Source organism: Pithys albifrons, chromosome Z (genome assembly GCF_047495875.1).
Source record: "Pithys albifrons albifrons isolate INPA30051 chromosome Z, PitAlb_v1, whole genome shotgun sequence".
NCBI classification, from domain to species: Eukaryota; Metazoa; Chordata; class Aves; order Passeriformes; family Thamnophilidae; genus Pithys; species Pithys albifrons.
Window position 1 is genome coordinate 46,767,112 of NC_092497.1, and position 25,446 is coordinate 46,792,557.

General features: G+C 40.9%; 1 protein-coding gene across 2 annotated transcripts in view; it reads left to right on the forward strand.

Annotated features, from left to right (window-relative positions):
- The first annotated feature begins 519 nt into the window (after nt 1-519).
- Nucleotides 520-25,446, forward strand: part of ACO1 (aconitase 1) — a 37,219-nt gene continuing 12,292 nt past the window's right edge. The window contains exons 1-10 of one of the 2 annotated variants that reach the window (XM_071581154.1): nt 520-626; nt 12,081-12,201; nt 13,963-14,131; nt 17,099-17,236; nt 19,072-19,141; nt 19,249-19,432; nt 22,026-22,165; nt 23,124-23,295; nt 23,760-23,860; nt 24,842-24,958. In XM_071581154.1, coding sequence (XP_071437255.1) covers nt 12,105-12,201; nt 13,963-14,131; nt 17,099-17,236; nt 19,072-19,141; nt 19,249-19,432; nt 22,026-22,165; nt 23,124-23,295; nt 23,760-23,860; nt 24,842-24,958 — 1,188 coding nt within the window. In that variant the 5' untranslated portion in view covers nt 520-626; nt 12,081-12,104. Of the gene's footprint in view, nt 627-1,111; nt 1,134-12,080; nt 12,202-13,962; nt 14,132-17,098; nt 17,237-19,071; nt 19,142-19,248; nt 19,433-22,025; nt 22,166-23,123; nt 23,296-23,759; nt 23,861-24,841; nt 24,959-25,446 lie in introns of those variants that run through there. The other variant, XM_071581155.1, reaches the window with a different exon arrangement.

The window sequence follows — 25,446 nt, forward strand, 5'->3', positions numbered from 1 at the left end:
GACCCCTCAGCCTGCACATGGACCTCACGGCCCGCACAGGGACCCCTCAGCCTGCACAGGGACCCCACGGCCTGCACACAGGGACCTCACGGCCTGCACAGGGACCCCTCAGCCTGCACAGGGACCCCTCAGCCTGCACAGGGACCCCACGGCCCGCACAGGGACCTCACGGCCCACGCAGGGACCCCTCAGTCCACAAAGGGACCCTGCACCCCGCTGCCCATGTCACGGTGCCCGTCTCTGCGAAGGCTCTGCCCGCAACAAATCTGCCCCTAGCCTCGGTGCCACCCCACTGCCCAAGTGCCCTCCACACTGACAGCACTCCCTCTCCTCCTTCCACATCCAGGGAGAGGCGCGGGCTGAGGAAGGCAGCGGCTCCTTGGGGAGGGAGCCGGGACGTGAGGTGAGAGCAGGAAAGGGAAGCGCTCCCTCTCCGCGTCCCCTCCGTCGGGCTGGCCGGCTGCCCTCCCTCGCTTCCCGCCTCCCGCTCGGGCTGCTGGCTGCCATCCAGCCGCGGCTCCGGCCTTGGGGCGCGGGGCGGAGCCCGCCCGCCCCCGCCCCCTCGCTCCGTGCGCCCGGCGGCCCCTCTGACGGCAGCGGCGGCGTCTGGTGGTCCTCGCTCCGCGGTGAGTGCGGGCCGCGGCTCCGCCGGTGTCTCGGGCGGCCGGGAGGCGAGTGCCGAGTGCCGGCCCCTCCGCTGCCCGTCGGCCGCGGGCAGGCAGCGGCGGGGCAGCGCCGCCACATGCGGGCCCGGGCGGAGGGCGGTGGGCAGGGCCCCGCGGGGGGACAGGGGGGCCCGGCGGGGGACAGGAGGACCCGGCGGGGGACAGGAGGACCCGGCGGGGGGATAGGGGGGCCCGGCGACTCCCGGCCCTGGCTCCCGCGTGGAGGGCTGGAGAGGGTCTCTGTGCTTGCGGGGAGAGGACGGAGCAGCCCCAGAGAGGCTCCATCTCGGCGCGGAGGCGGCTCCTGTGGCTCCGGGCCCGGCGGCCGAGATGGGTCTGTCCGGCGAGCGGAGCGGGCCGGGCACACGGGCACCGCCATCGGCCTCTGCGGGACACAGACAGAGGAGCAGATGGAGCTTGGTGAAATGCGCGAGCGTGGAAGAGTTGTACTGTTCTGTCCTCCTCTAGGTGAAGGTTTTGCATTAATTTTCCTACTGTAACAACTCGAGCCTTGTCTGTTGGTATTTCAGTAGTATCTAAACAGTAGAGGATAGTGCACACAGCAACCCTCCTATGTTCCAAAAACACCAGTAGATCTGCACTACAAGTGACATAAGGAAGGGAGGGAAGAAACGAATTGGAAGGGGAAGCCTGGAAGTTGTCAGGTTTTAATTGTTTTGGGTGACAAAATTGTCTGTGTTGTGTTCATGGCACAGGCAGCAGGTGCAGGTGCTCTATAATAGTTGTGGAGATCGTAGCCTGGATTGCAGGTATTTGCTTTCCAGTCTAACCTGGCTGAGGACTGTGGCCGTGGGGTTGCCCAGTTTCAGAATCTGGATCGGGTGTATATTGGGATTGGTCGCTGTGTATCTGTTCACTGCATTGCCATGTTTCATAACACCACCAGCGTTCCCTTTTGTTTTTTAACTGGTGGTTGTACTTTGATATTTATTCCTACCTCTAAAGCTAGTGTGAGTGGGGGATGGGGGGAAGACCGAGAGGTCTGGACTTCTTTAGTATTAGCAGGAAACTTGGTCTAAACCAGAGGATTCTCTTACCAAACAAATGAAATTGAATGAATATCTCTGAGCACTCCGGGCTGTTGCTATTGTTCAGACTAGCTCTATCAATCCACAATACCTAAGTAAAGGAAGACCACCCTAGAGAAATATTAACACTGGAATGTTTATTTAGTGTTGCTTTGCTTAAAAGCAATTGTGCTCCATTAGAATGTCCTGGTAACTTCTGGGGATTGTTACTGCTTCAAAGAAAGTTAGAGAAATGTAATGGGCACAAAATGGGAAAGGTAGCTGATTCTTGTGCCCTCCAGGATCTGTACAATGTGTGAGGAGATACTGGAAAAAATATCAATACTTTCTAAGATAGAGGCAGTTCCTGGGGAAGATTTCCATGTGTGAAGTAGTCTCATCACTTAAGAGTGCTTTGCAGAGTATATCATGCAGACTACTGCTGAATTGAAAAGGCTTTCAAACTGCATACTTTGTCGTATTATATTTGTACTTTAGTCTGTTTTTTTTCTCTCTGGTTCCCTTTGGCCAGAGGATGATATGCTCCAACTTTGATACTACTTAGTGAAGCTCTTGTAGTAATAGTGGAAGAGCTGAAACAATAAATGCGGAAAATCAGAGAAGAAACAATATTTGAACAGTAAGAAAACCAGCAAATCTCTTTCACTAAGTGTTTTCCAACATAGACTGTCACAGTAGGCTTTTACCACTTAAGGGCTGAAAATTTTCTCCCTGCCTCTTGTGACAGTCCACTTAAGCTAATTGGAAAGATATGAATTGAAGAGTGGTCCTTTTCCATCTTTTGAAATACAGGGAAGATAGAGAGGAGTCTTAATTTCCAGACTGCTGTATTTGTGTGAAAGGGAGGTAAGATTTTTTCAGGGTTCTTGCCTTCAGTGCTGGCTTAGGGAATGGTTAGTGTAGAAGATTTTCTCTAGGTATTTTGTGCTTCATTGGAGGAACTGGAACATCCCACAGTTCCAGCGTCAGGACTCCAGATGCTTGTGAAAAAGGGTGTTTAGTTCATGTCGGTTTTCCCCCCCCCACCCTTTTTGTGTGAAAACTGGTCAGAAAACGTCGAATTAAAAATGTTTTGCGGAAACTTAGTTTGCCTCCCCATGGAGCCTGGCTGGTAAACTCTGCTAACAGCTCCTTTGAATTTATGAAATTGTATCAGATATACACTTGTTCTGCTTACAGACATGGGTTCTAGTCATCTACATGAATAGTTGAATAGCTGATGAGGTTGTAGGCAACAGTTTTTGTTGTGAGAAAATTGTCTTTATTTTCAGACCACAAATTCAGGATTTGTCTTGAAATGGTATGAAAAGTTAGGACTTTTCCCCCACCATGCCGTATTATTTCACAACAGTTGTAGTCCTCTCATCAGGTCTTTATCCTGAAAGGGCTCCTTCCATGTATGTGTTTCTGGTAACTCTGAAACAGTCCAGATGGCAAGTTGCAGAAAAGGAGTTTTAGAATTGTAAAGACATCAGTTCACAGAGGTGGTGTAATGGTACTGGTGTGAGTAGAGATTCACAGTGCTCCTCTGTTGTTTTTGCTTCCCCATGCGCCTCTGTAGTGTTTCTTCACTTTTCACATGAGTCTTTTGAAACTAACAGAGCAATACAGAGATGTCTTTTAATCCTGCCTACTGAAATTGAATCCAAATTTCAGACTAAATTTTTGGACACAGTTACAACACTCTCTGTATTCAGACTTCTTGCAGCATTTCCCTATTTTTTCTATTTTTTTTAACTAACACTGAAAGCTAGTTCTTTGTTAAAACTGGTCCAAGCTGCATATTTGTTAATGAACAGTCTAATGCTACTAACATAGGATAAAAGAGCAGCAAGTTTGTACAGACTGAGAAAGTAAGTTAAAGTTCAAAGTTGCCCTTTCAGGAGGAGGGAAAAAATATTTCAAGGCTTCATTTTTCAATGTTTGTAGTCTCCAAATAAGGTTCCCTGTATTCTCAGGCATATCACTGCTCATTTTAATTCATCAAAAAGGAAAATTAATCTCTGCTTTTTAACTGGGATGCTCAGTGGTGAGTCTGTTGACACAGCACCCCTGTAACACTTACACCTCCTTAATTACGGTCTGGATTTTATGAAGACTGTATTGTGTTCTAGAGGCTGTCTGAGAATACCAGACACGTGTGCTTCCTTGGGTTACAAAAAGCATGGTGAGATCCATAGAAGTGTTTTGACTGTCCCTCTAAGCTGTAAGTGCACAAAAACTGTTAAGTGAGAGAGGAGGAAACGTTTGGCTTTTCAGAGGGTTGACTTGAGGGAGTTTAATATCTATGTCTTGTAACTGGGCATGCATCTAAACTTCCAGCTGACTTGGAGCTGGAGTTACTTTAAGACCTAAAGGTTTGATTTCACAAGCTTGATCTATGAGCTGAACTTTCAGTTCCTTTATGTGCAATATGGCACTGCTAACAAAGTGAAATGGTCAAAATGCTTATGACAGCCTGTGAAATACATAGATTATAGGAATATGCAACTAGTAGGTAATCTGTCCAGTGCATTGGAAGTGTAGCACATTATGGCTTTAAATAATTGCAGTCAAAAGTTTTGGCTGTAAGGAGAAAGCAGTACAGTCTGCAACCCAGAGCCCTTGTTTTTTTCATGTGAGAGAGTTCTTGAATGTTAGAGTTGGAATGGGCTCCCTGAAACGTTGCCTAGAGATTGTTTAAAAACCGCTTCTTTATATATTACTGAATTTTCTTCCAGTGTGGAATGCAGTTTATACCAGAATAGTTGGTCGGTCATCAAATTGTTAGTGGAGTTCTCTTTTAGAGTCTATATGTAATGATGGACTTCTCTGTAATGAAGAAACACAAAGATTCATTCTCCAATCTCTGTTAGCACTGAAATCTCACCACTGACTGTTGACAGCAGTACAGCAGTGTGTATTTTTTGTATAGGGGCCTTATCTGTCCCAGGTACATTAAGTGTTAAGTAGTAAGAGATTCTCTTAATCAAAACAAGAACCCCATCTTTATTGCAATAGTAGTTACACTTATCTGTTCTTTGCACATTGAAAAGTAATTATAGCATTTTATAGTTTTATAAAACAAGACTCTACTTGTTCTAGTAGTGATGTTGAAGTCTATCCAAATGCTGGGGGCATGTGTGGGCAAATGTTTTTTTTTTTGCTTTTTGGTTGGTTGGTTTTTTGCTATTTTTTGGGTGGGTGGGGTTTTTTGTTGTGTTGTCACTGTGTCCAATTATCTCTGTTCATCCATACATTTCCCCTGGGTAACAAAAGCATTTTTCTTAGACAACTTAGATATTTAAACAAAAAACGTTTTCTACACACAAATATATTTATTAGTTTTTTGGGGGTTTTTTAAGCTGAATTGAATTATGGGTGGATTTACTTACCACAGTTTTACTACTACAGACGTCCAACTAATATTGGAAAGGTTGCCTTTTCATATCAAAAATGCAGACTTTTGTCAATGTGCTTAACCTGGGTATTTTCCTTCCTTGCTTTTCAGGCAAGATAGGCATACACAGAGCATGCTGCAATTCCAACAGAGCAGAAGTTCCTACATGCTGGACCTGCTAAGAGATTTTTGTTCATGGCTAAGCCGTCTATATAATGTGGGCAAACTGGAAGCAGTTATTAACATTTTTAATGAAGGCCCATTGCTGAGTAGATGTGAAACCATGAGAAGAGCTGTGTAAGTTTTAGAGGCTCAGGGGCACTGAGCAATAGCCCTGAATTTAAGAAGTGCTGTTCAGCCATATGTAACTGCTGGTAATGTCACAAAGTGCATGCTCAATGTTGTGATCTTGTATTTACAGCTCAGTAGGCCACTGCTCTACTGCAGCTCCCTTTGGATTGTTTCAGTCCCCAGCTTTTGCTTTTTTAGAGGTGCTTGTTGCATATTTGGCAGCTAAGTACAGATACATGGCACTTACATAGTCAGCTGAGTGGACTAAACTAAGAGAAATAACTTGAGGGAGTAGGAATGATAATTGAGATCAGATTCAGCGTGGGTGGAAAATGTATTTTCCAAGCAAGGCCGTGAATGTTCCCTATGTCCTCTGCCTTATCACCAGGCAAGGACTTTATCACAGCGTTGCTACCACATCTCCTCTTCTCTTCCTAGTTTTCAACTGGAAGCTTCAGCACGGAAACATTGTATTTTGTCATGTTTTTTCCCAGATTTCCTTCAAGTACCTGCACGTCTGAGCCTTTCCCTTCTTCTTGATGACTGATAAAATACCCTCTTTGCTTTGGCTGAGTCTAACCTTTTTTAGCATTTCTAGTGTCTGGTAGGGTGTTCAAATTAAAATGCTTCTTTACCGAGTATGTGCTTCGCAGTGGTGTCCAGGAATTTACCCACGTTTCAGGAAAAAGATCATCTATTACTTGAAATCTGTTTTAGTTCAGCTATTAGGTCTTTAGTTTTATGAAGAGGTATTTAAAATTAACCTCTTCCCGTTAATAATGTAGGCACCTCGCATTTAAATTTAATTTAAAGGACAGCAACTAAGAAACCAAAGATGGAATAGAAAACTGGAAAGTACTATGTGCTACAGTTTTCTCTTTTTCTGAATAGTGAGAGATAAGTGGGATGCTCTGATATCCATAAAACACTCCAAAACAATGCTGGTATTGATCTGGTTACAACAAATGATTATGAGACTAGTTGTTTTTTTTAAAAAATAATCCTTTTTTGTGGTGTGAAAGAGATCGTTGCTTTTAGTTTGATTAGCTGTGTTCAGTTTCACATTCAGCTCTAAAGAGCGTAGAATAGTATGTTAAAGTGATGTCTAGAATTGTTTTCAGGTTTTTTTCTCAAGTGTAGTGAGAGGTTAAGCACATTTTTTTCCTCTCTATGATCTTCATGAGATAATTTTTTCAACTGCAAAGTCACAGGATAAATTAGGATGCTTTTTCAATTCTACTGATTTCAATAAAATTTCTTTTGTTGTGTTTGTTCCAAGTTACTGCTTTTAAAGTGGTCTGAAGTAGAGTGTAGGAGCCACAGTCAATCAAGAATGTAACAAAGTCCCTTCCCAATCAAGGCTATGATGTGAGTAGTGCTGTGTTTATGTTGGACACTTAGAAAAGTTAGAGTAGTGGAAGGTTTGAAATCAGCACATGCAACAGATGTTTAAGCCTCCTGTGAATGTTCTTTAAAAGAAAAAGAAAGATTCTAAGTTACATTCTTTAATCTTTGTTGTGGAGATCCACATGAGACTTCAATATGCTTTGAACGTATTTGATTCAGTAACTATGAAGAGAAGACAAGGAAAGAGGATGGATAGACGTCTTTTTCCTTGTGTTCCCTTGGGCTTGTGCATGTTTCTTACGTCATGAGCATCATGGTTTTCAAACACCATAGAGGTCCCTACAGCCAGTAGGCATTTTTGCACTGATCTTTTGGTGCTAGTAAATATCTGAGCTCTCATGGTAAAAGTTGAGTTTGCTGGCTCACTCAATACAGGTGAAGTGAGGAATGTTGTTGTACACAGATTTTGTCAGTGCAAAAGCTGTATTAGAGTATCACAATGTAAAATTTGTGTTTCCAGAGTAATTTGAACCCTCCTGTGTCATGTCTAGGGATGCAAACAGTATGGAACAGCTGTTGTGGCCAAGGGTTCATTCTCTACTTGAAGGGCAAGATGTTGCATTCACAAAAAACAACTTCTTTTTATATTTGGAAAGTTTTGACCTCATCCAAATAAATTTGCTCCTCCTCATAGTTAGAATCTTTCTGCACTTTTTCTTGCATGGAGGAGAGAGAATTGGAGCAAGGAGGGAGGAAGGCCAGAAATCAGACTGAATGATGAGCTGATGTGCAGTCTGGCTAAAATGAGACATGTCCTTACAAGAGATGGAGATAGGTAGTACAGTGCTAAGCTGCTGCACTGCTGTAAGAAGGTGAGTGGAAACCAATACTGATACTTAGTGGCTACAGATTTAAAGATGATCAGCATTAGTATAAGCTGAATTGTGGGTGTTGGCAGGATTTTATTAGAAAGTACAGGAAGGGCTAAGTGAAAGCTGTCGTTTGTCTGGTACAGTTTATACCAGTCCTGTAACCCTCAGAGAAGGTTCCTGTTGTGAGATTGCTTGCAAAAAGTGAATTTCTGAGCAATCCAAACTGCTTCAGCTCCATGAGAATCATGCAGATACTTCAGCCTGCAAGGACACACACCTGCTGTTTGTCCGGTAGGCGACGGTCACTCCTTGCAAGTGTTTTCATGAGAACGTCTCAACTGTCTTCCTGACCTCCGGACATGGACCTCAAAACATTGGAATGAGATAATACAAACACTGGACTTGTGAGAGACAGGCTTTTAACCAATTAGAAATTCTAGGGTGTTGGGGTGAGACCCTTTTAGCCAATAAGATGTACCTCTAACCCTATATAAACCGTGTGCTGTGTGAAATAAAAGGTCTTCACTATAAACTTCATAAGCTTGTTGGTGAAGTCCTTTCTCTCCGCAAAAGTTTGTTTACTTTAGATTCCAGCAATGAGGTGCTACTTTTTTGTTTTTTCCTTGTTCCCCAATCAGACCATTTTCGTGGGCTCAGTGAGCTGGAACAGCTGTAGTCTGGGGCTGTGTCTGGAATTGCACAAACAGTAAAGAACATCTCTCTTGATAACTGGAGAGGGGAAATCGCTTCAGCTGGTATTGCTACCATTTTCCAAGGCCAGGATGAGCCCCGTTTGTGTGGGTGGCTGTTATTGTTAGGAACCTCTTAAAAGGAATTTGCCTTCCTAAGGCCACTATTCCACATTTTCAGGTTAAGGCAATCCACAGTTTCAGATGTGTCCTCCACACAAACAGTTTTAACGTTGTTGGGCAAAGGTTCCAGTGCTTGTTTTGGTAGGTCTGGGCAGGTATTACTGTGTCATGGGCTGGCCATGGTCCTGTGTCCTGCACTGGTCCCAGGAGCACAGGCGTCTGCTCCCCTCCCCTGTGTGCCAGCCTGTTTGCATATTTACATTTTAGTGCCTGCAAAACGTGAGTGAAGATTCTGTGCTCCAATTACAAGTTAACCTCTATCAAGTTAATAAAAAAGTTTATCTGTCACAATGATTACTTTAAAAATTTTTGTATGCTCAGTGTGCAGTCTTGCTCACTTGCATCTTTTTCCCATTCTATCTTGAGTTTCATGCTGTGGCCACTCGGTTTACACTTTACCCTGTGGAAACATAGTTTGTGTGATTAAGGCTTCTCTGGCTCTGTGAAATTTGCTATGGCAGTGCTGCTGGCTGGTATTTTTCTAGAGACTTTAGTTCTTTTTAGGTATTTCTGAATGACTTCCAGGGTTGTGACAGAGTTGTTCGTATTGGTGGGACCACACGGGTGAAAAGGATTATGCTTTGGTCAGACCACAGATTGGCTTGTTTGTGTAATTCACTTGATGAGAGAAGGTTTATACTTAGGTACCTCATACTGTGAACTAAAAATGCTCTGTTCAGGAAAGAGGGTGATATCTGGTAAAGAAAAGGTTAATATGCAGATAATGTGTCACAGCATCTTGAATTGCTTTGATTTACCAAGACACGGACTTGGATGGGAAATGTTAGAGCTGCAGTTTATACTTGGATGAGAATATGTGAAATGAGTACAGTGGACTGATTATGGTCATATCAAAGTAATGATCTGCATTATCTGTCAGGGGATATTCAAATATTTTCTTCAGCTACTCTTAGATTTTCCCATGAGAAGTGGATATGCATTAAATGATGTTCTTAGCTTGGAGGCAAAAAAGTAAAGCTCATCACGAGTGTAGCTAGCAAGGAAAGGAAGGAAGAAGTTAATTTTGATAATGCTCAATTGTAGAAGCAGAGTTGGCTTAGAGAAATACCTGAATATTCTATGCTGTTTCAAGATAATGACATCTAAACCTTGATGGGTGTGTGTGAGGGATGAGTATCTGCAAAGCTGGAAAGAGGAATCTCAGAAAATAAATTGTAGATGGGAATGGCAGAAGTGATGTATTTCAGGAGGTGTGTTTTGCAGTCCATTCATTTGCCAACCTTTTGGCTTCCCTGGTCATTCAGCTTTTTATCTAAAAATATCCAGTTTTGTTTGACTGAATTCTGGACATTTTTCTTTCTTTTACAGTATCTTGCTGCTTTACACTCTGGACCTTCCTTTGTCACCATTTCTTCTATCTCTCCTTGGTTGTTGTCTTCAAAGTACATGAATTTTGAATTTCAATAATAGTGGAATACTTCCTCCAGAAATGTATTCTATATAGTAGTATTTCCTGAACAGTCAATGAAACTGACAAGTGAGATAAATTAATTAATTCTTTGGCCTTGCTTTTTCTGTTTTTGGTGAATACTGGACTGTGTGCATCCTTTTGCACCAATCTCCAAGGCCTGTCAAAGGATACATCTCATACCTTGTTGTGGGGTTTTTTGTTTGCAAAATTAGGGTTGGGAAGATATTGTTCCCTGAATAAAGACAGGAACAGTGCTGTGGGAAAACATCAACAGATCTGGAAATCAGACCCGTGATTATTTCTCTTCTAAAAAAATTTTAATCATGACTGGGAATGTTGCCAGACACTGCAAGAGAATTCTTCGTACTGTTAAATCATTATCTTGATCCTTGGCATGTTTTGGCCTAAGCCTGTGCTCCCAAAAGAGGCCTGGGCAGAGTTCAAGTCTTCAGTGCATCCCAGGAACTGTTCCATTAGGCAGTTTGCATGCAGTTAACCTTTTCTGGAGATAAAGAGGTATTTATATAGTGAATTTAGGCCACTCTGTGGTAGTTGGCCTTGATATTGGGAATACCTCAGCATAGTTTAACTTTTGTAAGTGAACCCTAAAAGTTCAGGGTCCCAGTGGGATGCTCTATCCAGTAAGCCATTAGGATAGCCACAAAAAACCAAAATAAAATTAGAAAACCCCAAACCAAACAACACTCCCCCAACCCCCCCCGCCTCAAACTAAAATGATGTTTACAATAGAGTCTACCTGTATTTTCCTTTCAGTGGTGACCCTAACAAAATATCTGAAATCAGAGGTGTTCCTTTTGTCTGTGAAAGGGTTTGTAACATTAGTCTGTAACACTTTTTCTCAAATAAAACTATAGTGTTTTCTGTTTGCATTGAATTGTTTTTAATTTTAAATGTAAATGCCTGTCTGTTTAGCTTTAAATCAATGACATTCTTGCTAGTTTTTGCTGGGATACAGCTAATTTTCTTCCTAGTATGGGGCTGTGGTTTGGATTTGTGCTGGAAATAGGGTTGATATCACAGAGGTGTTTTTGTTACTGCTAAGCAGGGCGTCCACAGAGCCAAGGCCTTTGCTACGCCTCATGCCACCCCACTGGTGGGGAGGTTGGGGGCCCACAAGGAGTTGGGAGGGGGCACAGCTGGGATTCAAGGGGTAGTATCCCACAGCATATGGCATCATGCTCAGCACATAAAACTAGGAGAACATTTGAAGAGTGATGGTTTTTGTTTGCCTGAGTCACCATGATGGGGGCCCTGCTTTCCTGGGATTTCTTGCCCATGAGAAGTAGTGGATGAATTCATCATTTTGCTTTGCTTGTAGGCCTGGCTTTTGCTTTACCTATTGAAACATCTGGATCTCAACCCATGAGTTTTCTCACTCTTACTGATCTGATTGTCTCCTTGATCCTACCAGGAGGGAGTATGGTGTGCAGTACCTGAGTTGTCTGGGGTTAGATCATAACCCACCTAAGAAATGCGACCACTGTCATGGTGGTTTGTGAATTGCAGAGACACAAAGAGCTGTCTGGAAGCAAAGAAGTGAAGAGTGAAGGTGTTGAACTTCCCGTTGTAAAACTGTGTCCAAAGAAGGGCAATGTCTTATGAAGAGTGGCTGCTGGAGCTGGGTTTCTTTAGCCTGGAGAAGAGGAGGCTGAGGGGGGACCTTGTGCTCTACAACCACCTAAAAGGAGGTTGTAGCCAGATGGAGTTGGTCTTGACAGGATGAGAGGAAATGGTCTCAAGTTGTACAAGGGGAGTTTAGGAGAAAGTTTCTTCAGGGAGTTGAAATAGGTTGCCCGAGGAAGTGATGGATTCACCACCCCTGGAAGTGTTCAGAAGGTGTGTCAATGTGGCACTTCAGAATGTGGTTTAGTGGTGGACACGGCAGTGCTGGGTTTTCATTTAGATTGGGTGGTCTTAGAGGTTGTTTCCAACATTAAGCTTCTGTGATTCTAAACCATGGAGTATATCCATATTTTTCACACTTTTATCTCTGAGGAAATGTTGCATGTAGATTTGTAGTGAAAAGGGCATGACTAACAGTATATTTTTGTCTTATTGAAAGTTGGGACAGATACATTGTGGGCTGTGGGACATGTACTTTGTATGCAGGACAGATGTCATGAAAAAAATCCTTGATTTTTCTTGTGTTTAGGAACTCTGAGGGACTTGAACAACCATGAGCAACCCATTTGTACGGATTGTGGAGCCACTGGACCCAAAACAGCCTCTGAAGAAGTTCTTCAATCTGAGCAAATTGGAAGATGTGAGATACGGTATGTTGACAGCATAAGGAAAGCATTTTGTTAATATTGAGCTGAACCTGAACAGACTTTGCTCCGCTGGATGATATTTGGTCTCTGAAGAGAATTCAAAAGATGGTTCTTGAAAACAGAATTTGAGCAAAATTTAATTCTGTAAATTTAGGACTACAAAAATAGTGGCAAGATCAGAGTGATATTTTCTCAAGATACTGTGCACTCAGCAGTCTTGTTTTTCCTGAGCAGATGAGGAAGGCGAGGCAAAACTAAGAGCACAAGTTTTCTCATATACTGATAAGCTACCGTGAAAGGCTGGAAGGGATCCAGCACTGATATGATTTAATCATGTAGAAAGATAATTCAGTTTCAAAACTAGTGGTGCCTAGAGATTCCTTTCTGAGGAGACTTTTTCTTTACTTCCTCTGACACTTCCCAAATCTTTCATGTGGCACTGGTAAAAATCTTATAAGCTGTGCCACTGACTTAGATAGTGAGTATCTATAGCTTAGAGCTGTCTATGTCGGGTGCTTTTGGCCTTTCAAAAAAGACATAGATGATTAAGAAAAAATTAGGAAGCAAGAGGAGGAACATTTTCTTTGAATGTCAGCAACGTATATCCATTACAGGCTTCAATAAGTGAGAAATCAATAAGTAAGTGAGAAATCAATTAATGTTGGACTTGATGTGCGAAAAAAAGAGACGAGTGTTAAGAAGTCAATAAATACATGTATGGCATTACCAATTGATCCATTCCAGGACTGCAAGAGTGATAAAATCCAGACTCTTTAAAAAAAAGGATGCAATTCTCACTATCCAGCAGGAAAATGGAATAACTTAGTAACAGAAAAATGGGGCAGGGAGGGGCAGAAGAATATTTTAAAAAACCCCGACACAGTGGCAGCAACAATAATCTGCCAAAACCCCAAGCAAACAAATAGCCCCAAAACAAACGAAAAAACCCAACCACAAAAGCAACCGAAATTATTCTGAGTTACTGTGTCCTGAATAATGGTTGTTTGGGGTTTTTTTATAATAGCTGTGATGAGGTCTCACTGTGGTCTTGGGGACCCTGTGTAGAAGGTTGGGACAAACTTCTTGAGAGATTTTGAAACGTAAAAATATTCTTAGAGACAATCAAATGGCTGTTATTACAGTGGACCACAGGAGGAAGTCTTGAGAAACGCATGTTTCTTTCATTCACTCCCATTGCTTGTAGTAAAGTTGTCAGGATTGCTCCAATAGTATTTTGCATCATCTTCTATATTTCTAATTTGAAATAGATTAGCAGATGTACATCTGACTTCCATTCAGTTTCACTTTCCAACTCTTGAGAAGAGAATGCATAGACCACTCAAACTGTACTTTCCAACATGTTAGGTAGAAAAATATGTTTTTCTAGTGCATTTATGTCTGTGTTCAGTGGCTAGAGTAAGAGGAAACTGCAGAAAAACAAGGTGAGCATAGCATGTTTTCAGAGTAGCATTGCTGTGGAGGATAGAAAAGCTGTGGAAAAGTCCTTTCAGCAAAGATGTCTGTTGTTGCACAGGAGCTGAAATAATAAATCTGCTCAAAGAATTGAGTGGAAGAGGTCAGTTAGTACTGACCTCCTGACAATGCTGGAGTCTGGAAAAGAGGGTTTGATAATTTGGAATAAAGCCTTGTGAGAATATGGGGTCAGCACTTGAGAACTGTCTGCCCCAGGCATGGAGATTTGCACTTGCTGACATATGACTTAAGGTAAAAACTGCATTTATTTCTTGCCTCTTACCCATGCAGCACGCCTGCCATTTTCTATTCGAGTCCTCTTGGAAGCTGCGATCCGTAACTGTGATGAGTTCCTAGTGAAGAAGGGAGATGTTGAGAATATTCTCAACTGGAAAGTGATGCAACACAAGAATGTTGAAGTGCCATTTAAGCCTGCAAGAGTTATTCTGCAGGACTTCACGTGAGTCTAATGCTCTCCAAAGCTAAGAATATGGGCTTCTGAGAGTGCAGCAATGCTCAGCTTGGGTTGGAGGGATGAGCTGAGGGAAACAATAGCAGTGAGAGATTTGGAAAAGCTTTTTTCAGCTTTCCTGGATGTCATGCTACAGTCAGACACAAAAGGTAAAAGCATTGAGTGAAACTCTTCTGGGATGGAGAAGTAAATATCTTTACAAAACTACAAAACTGAGGGGAAGAAAATGAGATGGATTGCATTCAAATGCATTTGGACTGCATCCAAAAGAGGGAATTCCGAGCTTAGGGGTTTTGTTCTTTGAAGGTGAAGGGCATGTTGTGGTTCATTTTTTAATTTTTTTTTGGTTGTTTTGTTTGTTGTTTGTTTTTTGTTCCCCAGGATATCTTGCTTTCAATTTTCTACCCTTTTCCGTTCTTTTATTACCCACATCATTAGTTTCTCTTCCAAGACAAAATTATTTCAGATACATTTTTAAAGACTTCTCTGCTATTGAAAACGTGAATGTCTTTTTTTCCAGAAATTCAAACTGAGAATCCTACCTAATGGACTCAGAAAACTGCTTTGTTACTGCAGCGTGTTTAGCCCCATGTGTCAGTAATAATCACATAACAGTCCTGGTAAATATGGATAGTCCATTTTCAGGTGGAACAATAGCTTCTAACTGTTTTTAATACAGCATTTGACTTGCAAGTCGATTGTTATTTGTACCTTCATCCTCTTGCTTTATAAAACAGTTTAGTTCATTGATGGTAAGCCAGTTGATTTTCTTTCTCAACAGTAAAATGTCTGGACTGTCATATCTTCTATTTGACATTTTCGCAAAGGTTATTCAAGTGCCAGAGACCCAGTACAGCTCAACTCCTGAAAACATTAGGAAAAATGGGCAAAACCTCAATTAAAAGAAGTGCTGATTTCCTAGCTATTTTTCACCTGCTGGCTGTTAACATTTTGAAAAGCTGGAGCACAAAGAAAGATGAACTTCCAAGCTACTGTGGGTTCCCTCTGTTACTGCACTTCTTTTTTGCTTCTGCTGAGTTTTAGAAATTTTCCTGTAAGTGTGCAGAGCAGCTGCATTCCTGAAAAATGAGATCTTGGACAGGCCTCTGAGGAATATTTTGAAAAAGGCACCTATGGCAACTTTTCAAAAGCCATACAACAATTACATTCAAGTTGGCCTGGTTTAGAATAATTTAATTTCCTAGTTTGGAACATTCTGTAATTATTCTAAATTCTTCTAAATACTGTAGATGGATGTTGTGTCTGTTGCATTTGAGTTGTATAACATGTGGAAGCTGGCAAAATAATTCTTCCACTGCTTCTTTCCCACTCCTGCCCTCCCCGAAATTCCCCTAGGTACCACTATAGAGTATTTGCTATTTTCCTTGTAATATGGGCATCCTGGGATGTCAAACTGCTTCAGACTACTGAACAACATCAATTAATTGTGTCAAGATTAGATAATGTGGACCCTTTTTCCCATCTGTTCTTTGTAAACATTCATGATTTTCAAGGTAAAATTCTGTGGGAATTACAAAGCCTTTAGTGTTTGTGTTGCTAAAATGGCAATAGCTTCCTTATAGTCAAAGCTGAAAGTGTAAACTCTTACTGCTTTGGGCTGCTCTTGCAGAAATGTAGTATTTTCAGCAGGTTGCTGACTGATGCCAGATCCTTGAGTGCACATCAGAGAATTCTTTTTGTCTCAGCAGCCAGCAAAATCAGATAGGCAAATGTGTAAGAGGGTTTCCCAAGCTGATTGAAAGTATCATGGTAAAACATACCTCAGTACAAGCTGCGAGAGTGAGAAGCTGAGGAGGGCCAGAAGCTTTGTTAAATACTGAAATGTGTGTGATCACTTCAGTAAGTCACGTGTTGAAAGACCAGAAGTTCTGGTTACTTATTCCTTATTTGCTTATGGATAAACTTGCATTGAAAATGGAGAATGAATGAGAGTCTATGGTGCGTTAGTTTGACCTTTTGTACAGTTTACCAGCCTCATTTAGGAAGGAAGACAGGCTTAACTTCGGGATTTAAAAATCATTCTGTTGAATGAGACACACAAACATATAGAAAAAGGCCTTTTAACCTTTTTCTGAGTTATTTGGAGTTCAAGGTGTTGCTGGATGGTCACAAGATATGTGAGCAGACAGAAATGTGAATGTTGGCCTGTAGCTTGAGAACATGCTCTTTTGAATGCTGTTTGTATTATAAGGTCTATTGTCAGTGGTAAGTATAAGAATTTGTTAGTAGAAATGCATGATGCACCTTACTTCTGCCTTTTGTGTTTTTCCAGTGATCTGCCAGGATAGTTAAATCCACATCTGAAAATACAGTTATTCTGCAAGGGTGTTTTGCAGTCAAGTCCTTGTAATTTAAGAAATTTCATGCCCTGCTCTGCAATTTTCAGTTGAAGTGTAGAAGGTACCAAACAGCTCTGATTACAGAGAAGATTCTCCTGTGCTTGCAAAACTTGGAAGAGATGACCCTTGCCTTTAAATCAACTAAATAAACCTAGTAAAGAATAAAAGAAGTAACATTGTTGTTTTCCCTCTCCCCAATTCGTTTTTGAACAGACTGAGGAGGAGGGAGTGGAACAGAGCAAAAGAAGAGAAACCAGTTCAAGGTCCCCAAGGAATGCTGTCTAGGAATAAATTTCCAGATTCCCAGCCAGACATGTTAAACTGCTTCTATTACGTGATGAATTTTTAGCTTTTTAGTTTAGCTTTTAATTTTTGCAGTGCTCAGAATATAGATACAGTTCTGTCCCTTTTGCTCTTCTGACTTTGTCTTCTCAAGGGTCCCTGCTATAGATAAATAATCCCAATACTCAAGGTATGGCTGCGATTTGCTTTGCATGTGACAGTAGGTGTTTGTTCTGCATCTCAGGATCTTGGTTGTGTTTTTTTTTTCTCTTTTCCAAATTGTTTCACCATGCCTATTTATTTTCTGTTTCAGTGGGGTGCCTGCTGTGGTTGACTTTGCTGCAATGCGTGATGCTGTGAAGAAACTTGGTGGAGACCCTGAAAAAATCAATCCTATCTGTCCTGCTGATCTAGTGATAGATCACTCCATCCAGGTTGATTTCAACAGGCAGTAAGAACACAAAATTACTCTTTACTTCTTAGTGGTAGTAAGTAAATTTACTGATCATCAAGATAGTTCCACTGGTGATATTCCTAGCATTTGTATTATAACATCTTAGATTTTAAGAAGTATTTAAGTTAGACTGTTGTATCAGTTGCTGTGAGTTAGAGGGGGAAATTTTCTTTTTTCTCTGGTACATCTCTCACCAGCAGAAGCCTGGGCTAATAGAAATTAGAATGTTAATAGGAACAGGTTCAACCCAGACCTGTGGTGATTGTAATTTTCTGTAATAATACTGCATTAGTTGCTCAGAAATAGCTTTTTTTCTCTGTGCATCTTTTTGACCCCTTAGGCCTTTTTGTAAAGGACAAACAAGAATGTCTCTTTTCTTCCATACTTCTCCAAGAATGAACCCTAGGCCCAGCTCTGATGAGCTGCTTGCTGCTTCAGTGCTTCCATGCAGAAGAGCTTGATACTCTGCTTAATCTGGCCCCTGTAAGCACAGGGAAGGGACATGATGCTGTTCTGCCCCCTGCACCCTAGGAAGAGACACTCACTAGCGGTCACTAGACCCACAGTGAAATACAAGACCTCTGTATAGAGCTCATTCTGCTCTCCAAGGTGCATAAATATGTGCCTACTGAAATAATCTTCCAAATACATTTTGCAAGTATGTGTTTTATGATGGTTTTCTTAAAGTTTTTTGGTTTGCATTTAACCTTCCTGTTAAAATACTCTGTATTTATTGTCCTCCAGAGGAAGTAGTTTTGAAGCTGACCACCTAAGTAGTAGCATTGCAAAGAAAATTCCTGGAAGGTGAAAATTGAAGAATATAGGAACTCTTTCTCAGTGCCAGCATTTAGAAGTCTCTTTAAAATACAAATACTGAACTTCTGAGCAGTGATGTATTGTGAAGCCTGCTTCTTAGAAGAATGTTGCCAGTTTTCAAATATAGTTTTTTTCCTACTTTTTTTAACTGTAGACTAATAAAGATAGAAATTCTCACAGATGTCATTTCATAGTTGACAGGGGAGACAAAGGCCAAAAAATTTTGACTTAAGCAGCTGTCAAAAATCTACACCCATTAACTGTTTTTCTAGAGGTGCTGCTTCTTAACACTAAGGAGTTTAAAAACAGATGCAAAATTTTAAAGGTATTTGAGAAACAGTGTATTTCTGTGTGAACAAGATGTGATTATGTCTTTACCGCAGGACAAAATGAACTATTACGATTCTTCTTCTGTATTATTTTAATGACATTAATTTTATGTTATCAGTAGTATCCAGGACTTAATTTAGATCATTATTTCTAATCGTTGTTCTTTATCACAGCCTTATTTTATTTCTGCTAGTCTCCTGTATACATAGAGAGAACATCCGTCAGCTCTGTGCTTCAGTTCTTTCAAACTCTGCTGACATAAGTTAGGCAGCTGATTCAAGTGAAAAGTTTGTTTGTTAACCCTGTCTGCTTTGAAACACAGAGGCTTCAAGCAGCACCGTATCATAGTGATAACCTTTTTAACTGAAGTTGCAGGGCAGTTATGTAGTTTCCTTTACTGCCTTGCTGAGTACTTCTGATTTAGGTGTTGGAAAATTCGTATTTATCTATCATGTAGTGTTGTTTTTCTCAGATTAAAAGTTTTAGGCCTGCCAGAGATGTAATATGGAGATTAGCACCCACATTTGAAGCATTGGTTGCCTGCAGTGATATTAAAAAGATGCAATTGATCAGCATTCACATTAGCTAATAAATTTTCTTTTATTTCAGCCTTTGGGTATATTTAGCCAGACATAAATTTCAAGGGAATGCTTTTGGTTCTGACAGCTCATTATTTTTACTTGCAGACCAGACAGCTTGCAGAAAAATCAGGACCTGGAATTTGAAAGAAACAAAGAAAGATTTGAATTTTTAAAGGTACTGAAAAACTAGTCTCATTTGCAGCAAGGAAAGTACAGCGAATGAAAGTTGTTCCAGTGCTCATGTGCATTGAAAATTTTTGACTTCTATTCCTTTTGTTTCAGTGGGGGTCTCGGGCTTTTAAAAACTTGAGGATTATTCCGCCAGGCTCTGGGATCATCCACCAAGTGAACTTGGAGTACTTGGCAAGAGTGGTGATGGATCAGGATGGCTACTACTATCCAGACAGTGTGGTGGGCACTGACTCACATACCACCATGATAGATGGCTTGGGAGTGCTTGGATGGGGTATGTGCAGAAGTGTATTGTGAATATCTCTGGACTGAATAAGCTGTGTTTCAGGCTTTGTTTGGTGCTGAGCTGGCAGGTTAGCCCCCACACAAAGAGGTGTGAGTGTAGGAAAAAGAAATGAAAGAAGTGATGCAAGGACAGTCAGTCACCACCTCCCATTAGCACACCAAAGCCCAGCCAGTCCCTGGGTAGCGAGTACTTCGGAAAAAATTTGTCCCCATTGCCCCCCTCCCAGGTTTTATGATGAGCATGATGTTTTGTGATATGGAGTATCTTGTAGTTCAGTTTGAGTCAGCTGTCAGGACTGTCCCCCGAGTGTCTTGTCCACCCCTTTACTTGCTAAGGGGCGGAATGAGAAACAAGCTATTCTGTGAGACTGTGTTAGCACTGTTTAGCAATAGCTAAAACATTGGTATGTTACTGACATGAGTTTGGTCACAAATCTAAAACAGGGCAGTACATGGGCTTCTGTGAAGGAAAGTTACCTCTGTGCCAGCCAGGCACAGTACATAGACTAACCCCAAGGGCAAGTGACCTCATAAGATCTCTTATAGTTACTTAAGAATTTTAAAGTAAGCTCCCTGTTCTGATAATGGCCTCAGAAGATTTCTGCAGTGTGTGTTGTTGGGGTTTTGGTTTTTTTGCATATTTTTTTCTATTCTGCTTTTAAATCACAAGGAAGTAGTTAAGGAAAACATTTGATTAAGGGAATCGAAGCATGACTGACAATCCAGTTTTTCCCTTAGTCACTTGGCTACTTTCAAAGTATTGATTTATCAAAAAAGTACTGCAAATTACTAATCTATTAGATTGAAGGTGCTGAAAATTGAATCTGAGTGAGTTAAATATGACTGGAGAGGACATTATGGAAAACAGGATTGTGAAGTATGTTCTCATACCAGTACTCTGCAGAATACTTTCTACAGAAGTAAATATAAATAATTAATTTTTGCTTGTAGTGGTGAACTGCAGTGCTTGAATTATTGAATACATTAATACCTGTGGAATGAAAGTATTTGCAATCATCCCACATGGAAGCAAAAACAGTTGATCTTTTATTTTCCTGTGATATGGTGATAGGAGCCTTACTGAAACAGCTGTTGTACAAATACAGAACGCATTATGTTTTTTTATAAAACATTTGCTAGTTGATCACAAATGTGCTTGTGAAGTTCCGAGTACCAGATATGATAGCACTGTGTGTTTTTAATATCCTGCATATATTACTGTAGCAATATTGATTGATGGAGACTTTCTGTCAAGGGTGAAAGAGTTCCTGCTGGCTTAGAATACAAATGTAAACAAGTTCAATTTATTTAAAGTGTGACAGCTTTGGGATTAGACACATCTCTTATGCTATATGTGATTGCATCAGACACATGGAAACACCATTTAGATGATGTTGCAATACTGGTAGCCTCTTGGAAGAGTGTGACTCGGCCTCATTTGTCTCCAGAACTGGAAAAGTATGGCTGGACATTGTCTGTGCTGTATATGCTCAAAGTGCATACTTTTGGATTGAACATTCCTTGGTAGTGGCTGGTAATGCTGAACTTGCTTCGTGCTTGTCTGTGGTAGCCTCTTAGTCATGTCGACTCACTTGACTGTTGAAAAATGATTCAACACATAGTGAAAGGAGTCACATGATTGGATCTGTCACTCAATGATCTTTTATACTAACATAGATACATTTTTGCATAAAATAAATCAGAAATTATTTTTCAGAACCATTCTTAGACTGTGGAAAAGGTTGGAGTAATGAGTAGTTGGGCATACATAAGGAACTATTACAGGCAATTTGTTCTAGCTCAGTATTAATTAAGCTAAACAAAAGGTGGAATGAGGTTTGAAGGCAGAAGATAAACATAAGAGTGACTTTCTACAGGCAAATATTTATATATCTGTTTCATGCCAAATTGCCAGTAAATATCATGGGTTTGTTAGATTGCATATGACTATGACATCTTGATTAAATTAGCAAAATTAAGTAGTAACTTGAATTACATTCCTCTAATAGTGAAGGTGTGCTTACACAAAGGTTCCCACCTGCAAATGCCCAAATCCTGCTGAAATTTAATAGATGTAAGGGAAGATTTTTCTGTCTTAGCAAGTAGCTTTTCTGTTAGTATTCTTCAGTAATCTTCCTTTCCTTCAGAATAACTTTTGAGTTTTTGTTTGGTGACCAACAATCATGGTCTGCATACATTTCACTCACAGCACATTGCGTTCAATGCCATGTCAGTGGTTCTTGGTTTGTGCATTGCATGCTTAAGATGTTAAATAAAACTTTCACATCTGTTATTGTAAAAGCCGAGCATCCTCAGAATAAGTTACTTAAATTTACCTAATATCCTATCTAATGACTTAGGAATAAGATGAAAGTATGAAACAAAAAGAAATTAGAAAGCCCGACCTTGCAGAAACTGAAGCAAGATGAGGACTGCCTCTTAGCAAAAGTCTAAGGCTGTCTGCTTTCTCTCCCCTTTCAACCTTAAATAGAATACTCATCAGACAACTGCCTTCATGTGTTTATTTTTGGTATGTTACTGTCTTTCTGAGTAGTTGTGCTGTATACTGCTGTTCCATACAGGTGTTGGTGGCATTGAAGCAGAAGCAGTGATGTTGGGGCAGCCGATCAGCATGGTGCTTCCTGAGGTGGTTGGCTATAAGCTGGTAGGAAACCCTCAGCCACTGGTAACGTCCACTGACATTGTGCTCACCATTACCAAGGTAAATTACCAAGGGTTTATGTTTTTCTATTACTGCTCAGAGCTGTATGTGCTCTGTAGGACAGAGCCACTGTTCGGCAGGCTTAAGAACCCTGTGTGTGTTCCATGTAGTAATCTTGGACTTTTTAAAAGCTCTATCACTCTGTGTAGGTTGGAATCAGCTGTTGAAGGACATTTTTCTAGGCATATCTTTTTCCCAGAAGCCCAACAAAATGTGTATGGAGATATTTTAGAATTCAGTAATGTTTTAGAAAAACAGTGCTTTCTCCTCTGACTCAAAAGAAACACTGTTACTTGTTGTTGAAGTCCCCACTTAAATAAGGCAATGTAAACCCCCCAAAACAGACAGTAAGCACTGCAGTCTGATTTCTTTGATGTGCAGGTGTTTGACTCATGTCATATGTCCATAATATGTTTATTCACTCTGCATTGGCACTGAATTAAGAGTATTATTTGGTCAACATTAATGCTGGAGGTCAGAAATCTGGTACACAAGTTCATCATGGGATGCTCTCTCTAGAGAGGCCTCCAAATTGGGAAAGCCAACATTTTTTTATTATTTCTCCTGGGTACGTATGTTCAGTTTCACGTACTTGTGCAGTTGGTTCTCCTTGTTTCCTCATCTTCCTGTGTTTGCTGGCTGAACATTCCCCACACAGTTCTTCGCTTCTTAGAACATCATGTTGAGAAAAATACAGTTGTAAGATAGAGTCTAGTTTAAATGAGAGGAAGAGCAGGTTTTGGAAGGAATACATTCCTATGTTGTACCTTATTGTTGAAACTTTACATCTCTGTGTCCTCATCTTCATGATTTAGTTTACCAAAAGCTTCCTGGTTTCAAGTGGCTTAAGAAGCCTTCACAAGAGGTTTCTCTAAAGTTGAAGGCTAGATTTCATAACAGACATGCACAACTTTTTTTGACACATAACAGTGACACAGGCATTGTATTTTTGTAACAGCACCTTCGCCAAGTTGGAGTTGTGGGTAAATTCGTGGAGTTTTTTGGCCCTGGTGTAGCCCAGCTGTCAATTGCTGACCGAGCCACCATTGCCAATATGTGTCCAGAGTATGGAGCAACAGCTGCCTATTTCCCAGTGGATGATATTAGCATTGGGTACCTGATGCAAACTGGTGAGTGTAAAAAGAGACCACAAGTTAAAGGTGTAATTGGAAGCAGGACTCTAGGTCTGTATAGTGTAGTCAGCAGTGGGATTAAATCAGGTGGAGCCTTCTGAGCTTCAGTTAATTTTTATCGATACTTCCTTGTTGAGGCTGTGACTTGCTCTGAGGTTTCATGTTCAGGAAGAGCTCGGTGTTGGACTGTTTGGCAGTTAAATGCCTGCTTAGCCCTGCCTGAACCTAGCTTGTCCACATGACAGAAGTAGGAACCCAAGATTTTGTTCTGCAAAGGTCACTGAGTCTGTTCAAGTGCTTTGTTTTTAGTGAATCTCTAATATTTTTCTTGAAAGTCTTGTAGTGCCATGTACAGTGTGAACAGTGAAATAGCTTGTTATGCTTTTTCTTTTGTTCTGTCAGATGGTAATTCCTCTGTTTCATTTGCATTTTGCTTTTGCTATATCTGACTTTCTTCATAGGCCGTGACAAAGAGAAGGTTATGTGCACAAAAAAGTATCTTGAGACTGTAGGAATGCTAAGAGATTTCAAGAACTCTTCTCAGGATCCAGACTTCACACAGGTTAGAAACTACTCTTATCTTCTGACTCCTTGCTTTGCGCCCTGTCCTATCTTAGTGTGACAATTGTATGTTTTTCACACAAACTAAGTAATAGTCAAGGGACTCCTTTCCCCTTGGTTTTGGCCTCACAGCTATCTTATCCAAAGGCCCAGTGGAATTGGTCTGCTTACTCATCACATGTGAAAACTTGGGCATAGGTGTAGAACGGCTCTCAACTGATCTCAAGCTGGTGCAGATTTAGCAGCTTGTTCTGAATAGCTTGGAGACATCCTGTCCAGACTCAAGTGTAGCTATGAAAATAATATTGATGTTTTCTGTGTAAGCCTTGTTGCAGTTTTACCCTTTTTCTGTTCAGTAAGTTACATTACTGTGTGAATCAGGACACTTGTAAGCTCTGTGGGTTAACTACAGACCACACAAGTAATTCTATGGAAGAAGATCACAATCTTACTCTGTGTCCAGGAAGCTCAAGAATATTCTTGGCTTTCTCTACAGTAAAGTTTTGTCCTGTAACTTGTGTTTAGGTTTGCATGATTATTCAAAAACCTTAGTAGATATAGAAGATGCAGCACACTGTAAAAACAAAGTTGGAACATGGGTGAAGAATGGATGAATAGTCTACTTTGGTTTGTGTCAGTACCAGGATTTCTTCATACCATTGTTTTCCCTGCTGCTAGCATATAAAAGGATGAATTAAAAAATTCATTTTTATTGCTTAGATGCTTTGGTCACCTTGGGTTTTTCAGTAACTGTATTACTTTTGATAGCCATACCCGTGAGCTGGCAGCATCTAAAAGCAGAACTGTTCCTTTCCTTCTGATCTTTTCCTTCCTGTGTGTTTTTGATAATTTCTGAAAATAGACTTACAGATGTGCAGACTTAGCATTGATTCAACAGCAGAGGTAAAGAATACCTGTGGCTTAGGTGACTTCAGCTTAATGTGCAGTGCTGAACTGCTCTCTGTTCATCTTACTTGAATAGGTTGTTGAGTTGGATCTCCATACTGTTGTGCCTTGTTGCAGTGGACCAAAAAGACCTCAGGACAAAGTTGCTGTATCAGATATGAAAAAGGACTTTGAGACTTGCCTGGGAGCCAAGGTAGGGGCTGGGGACATTTGGGCATACAAACTAATGCCTGCTTCTAAAAGCTGTCTGGTGTTCAGGAACTACATCTGGGCTTAACTTTTGTGTCATTGGTTTGGTTTGTTTGCCTATTGAAAAGTAAATGAGGATGTTTGAATGCAGTTTTGAAGATGAGAGCAGCAATGGTAGTTTGAAATTGGGGTTTTGCTTCTCTTGTGGGAAAGTGTTCATGTACCATTGTAGTAGTAGCTCTTTCTGATCTTAGGCCTAACATGGTTTAGACATACACTAGAGGATTCTGAACTAACCACAATAGGGGGTTATTAGTTGAGGGGACAAAGTACCCACTGCACTGATCTCTGAGCAATTCAGCCCAGCTTTTCAGCTTGTTAAGCAGGTTATGCCCTGAGATCAACAGCATAGTTTTGCACTAAGTATTGAATCTGTTCAGCAGATCAAAACTGCATTTGTCATTGTGTCTCTTTGATGTTGGTAATAAAGAC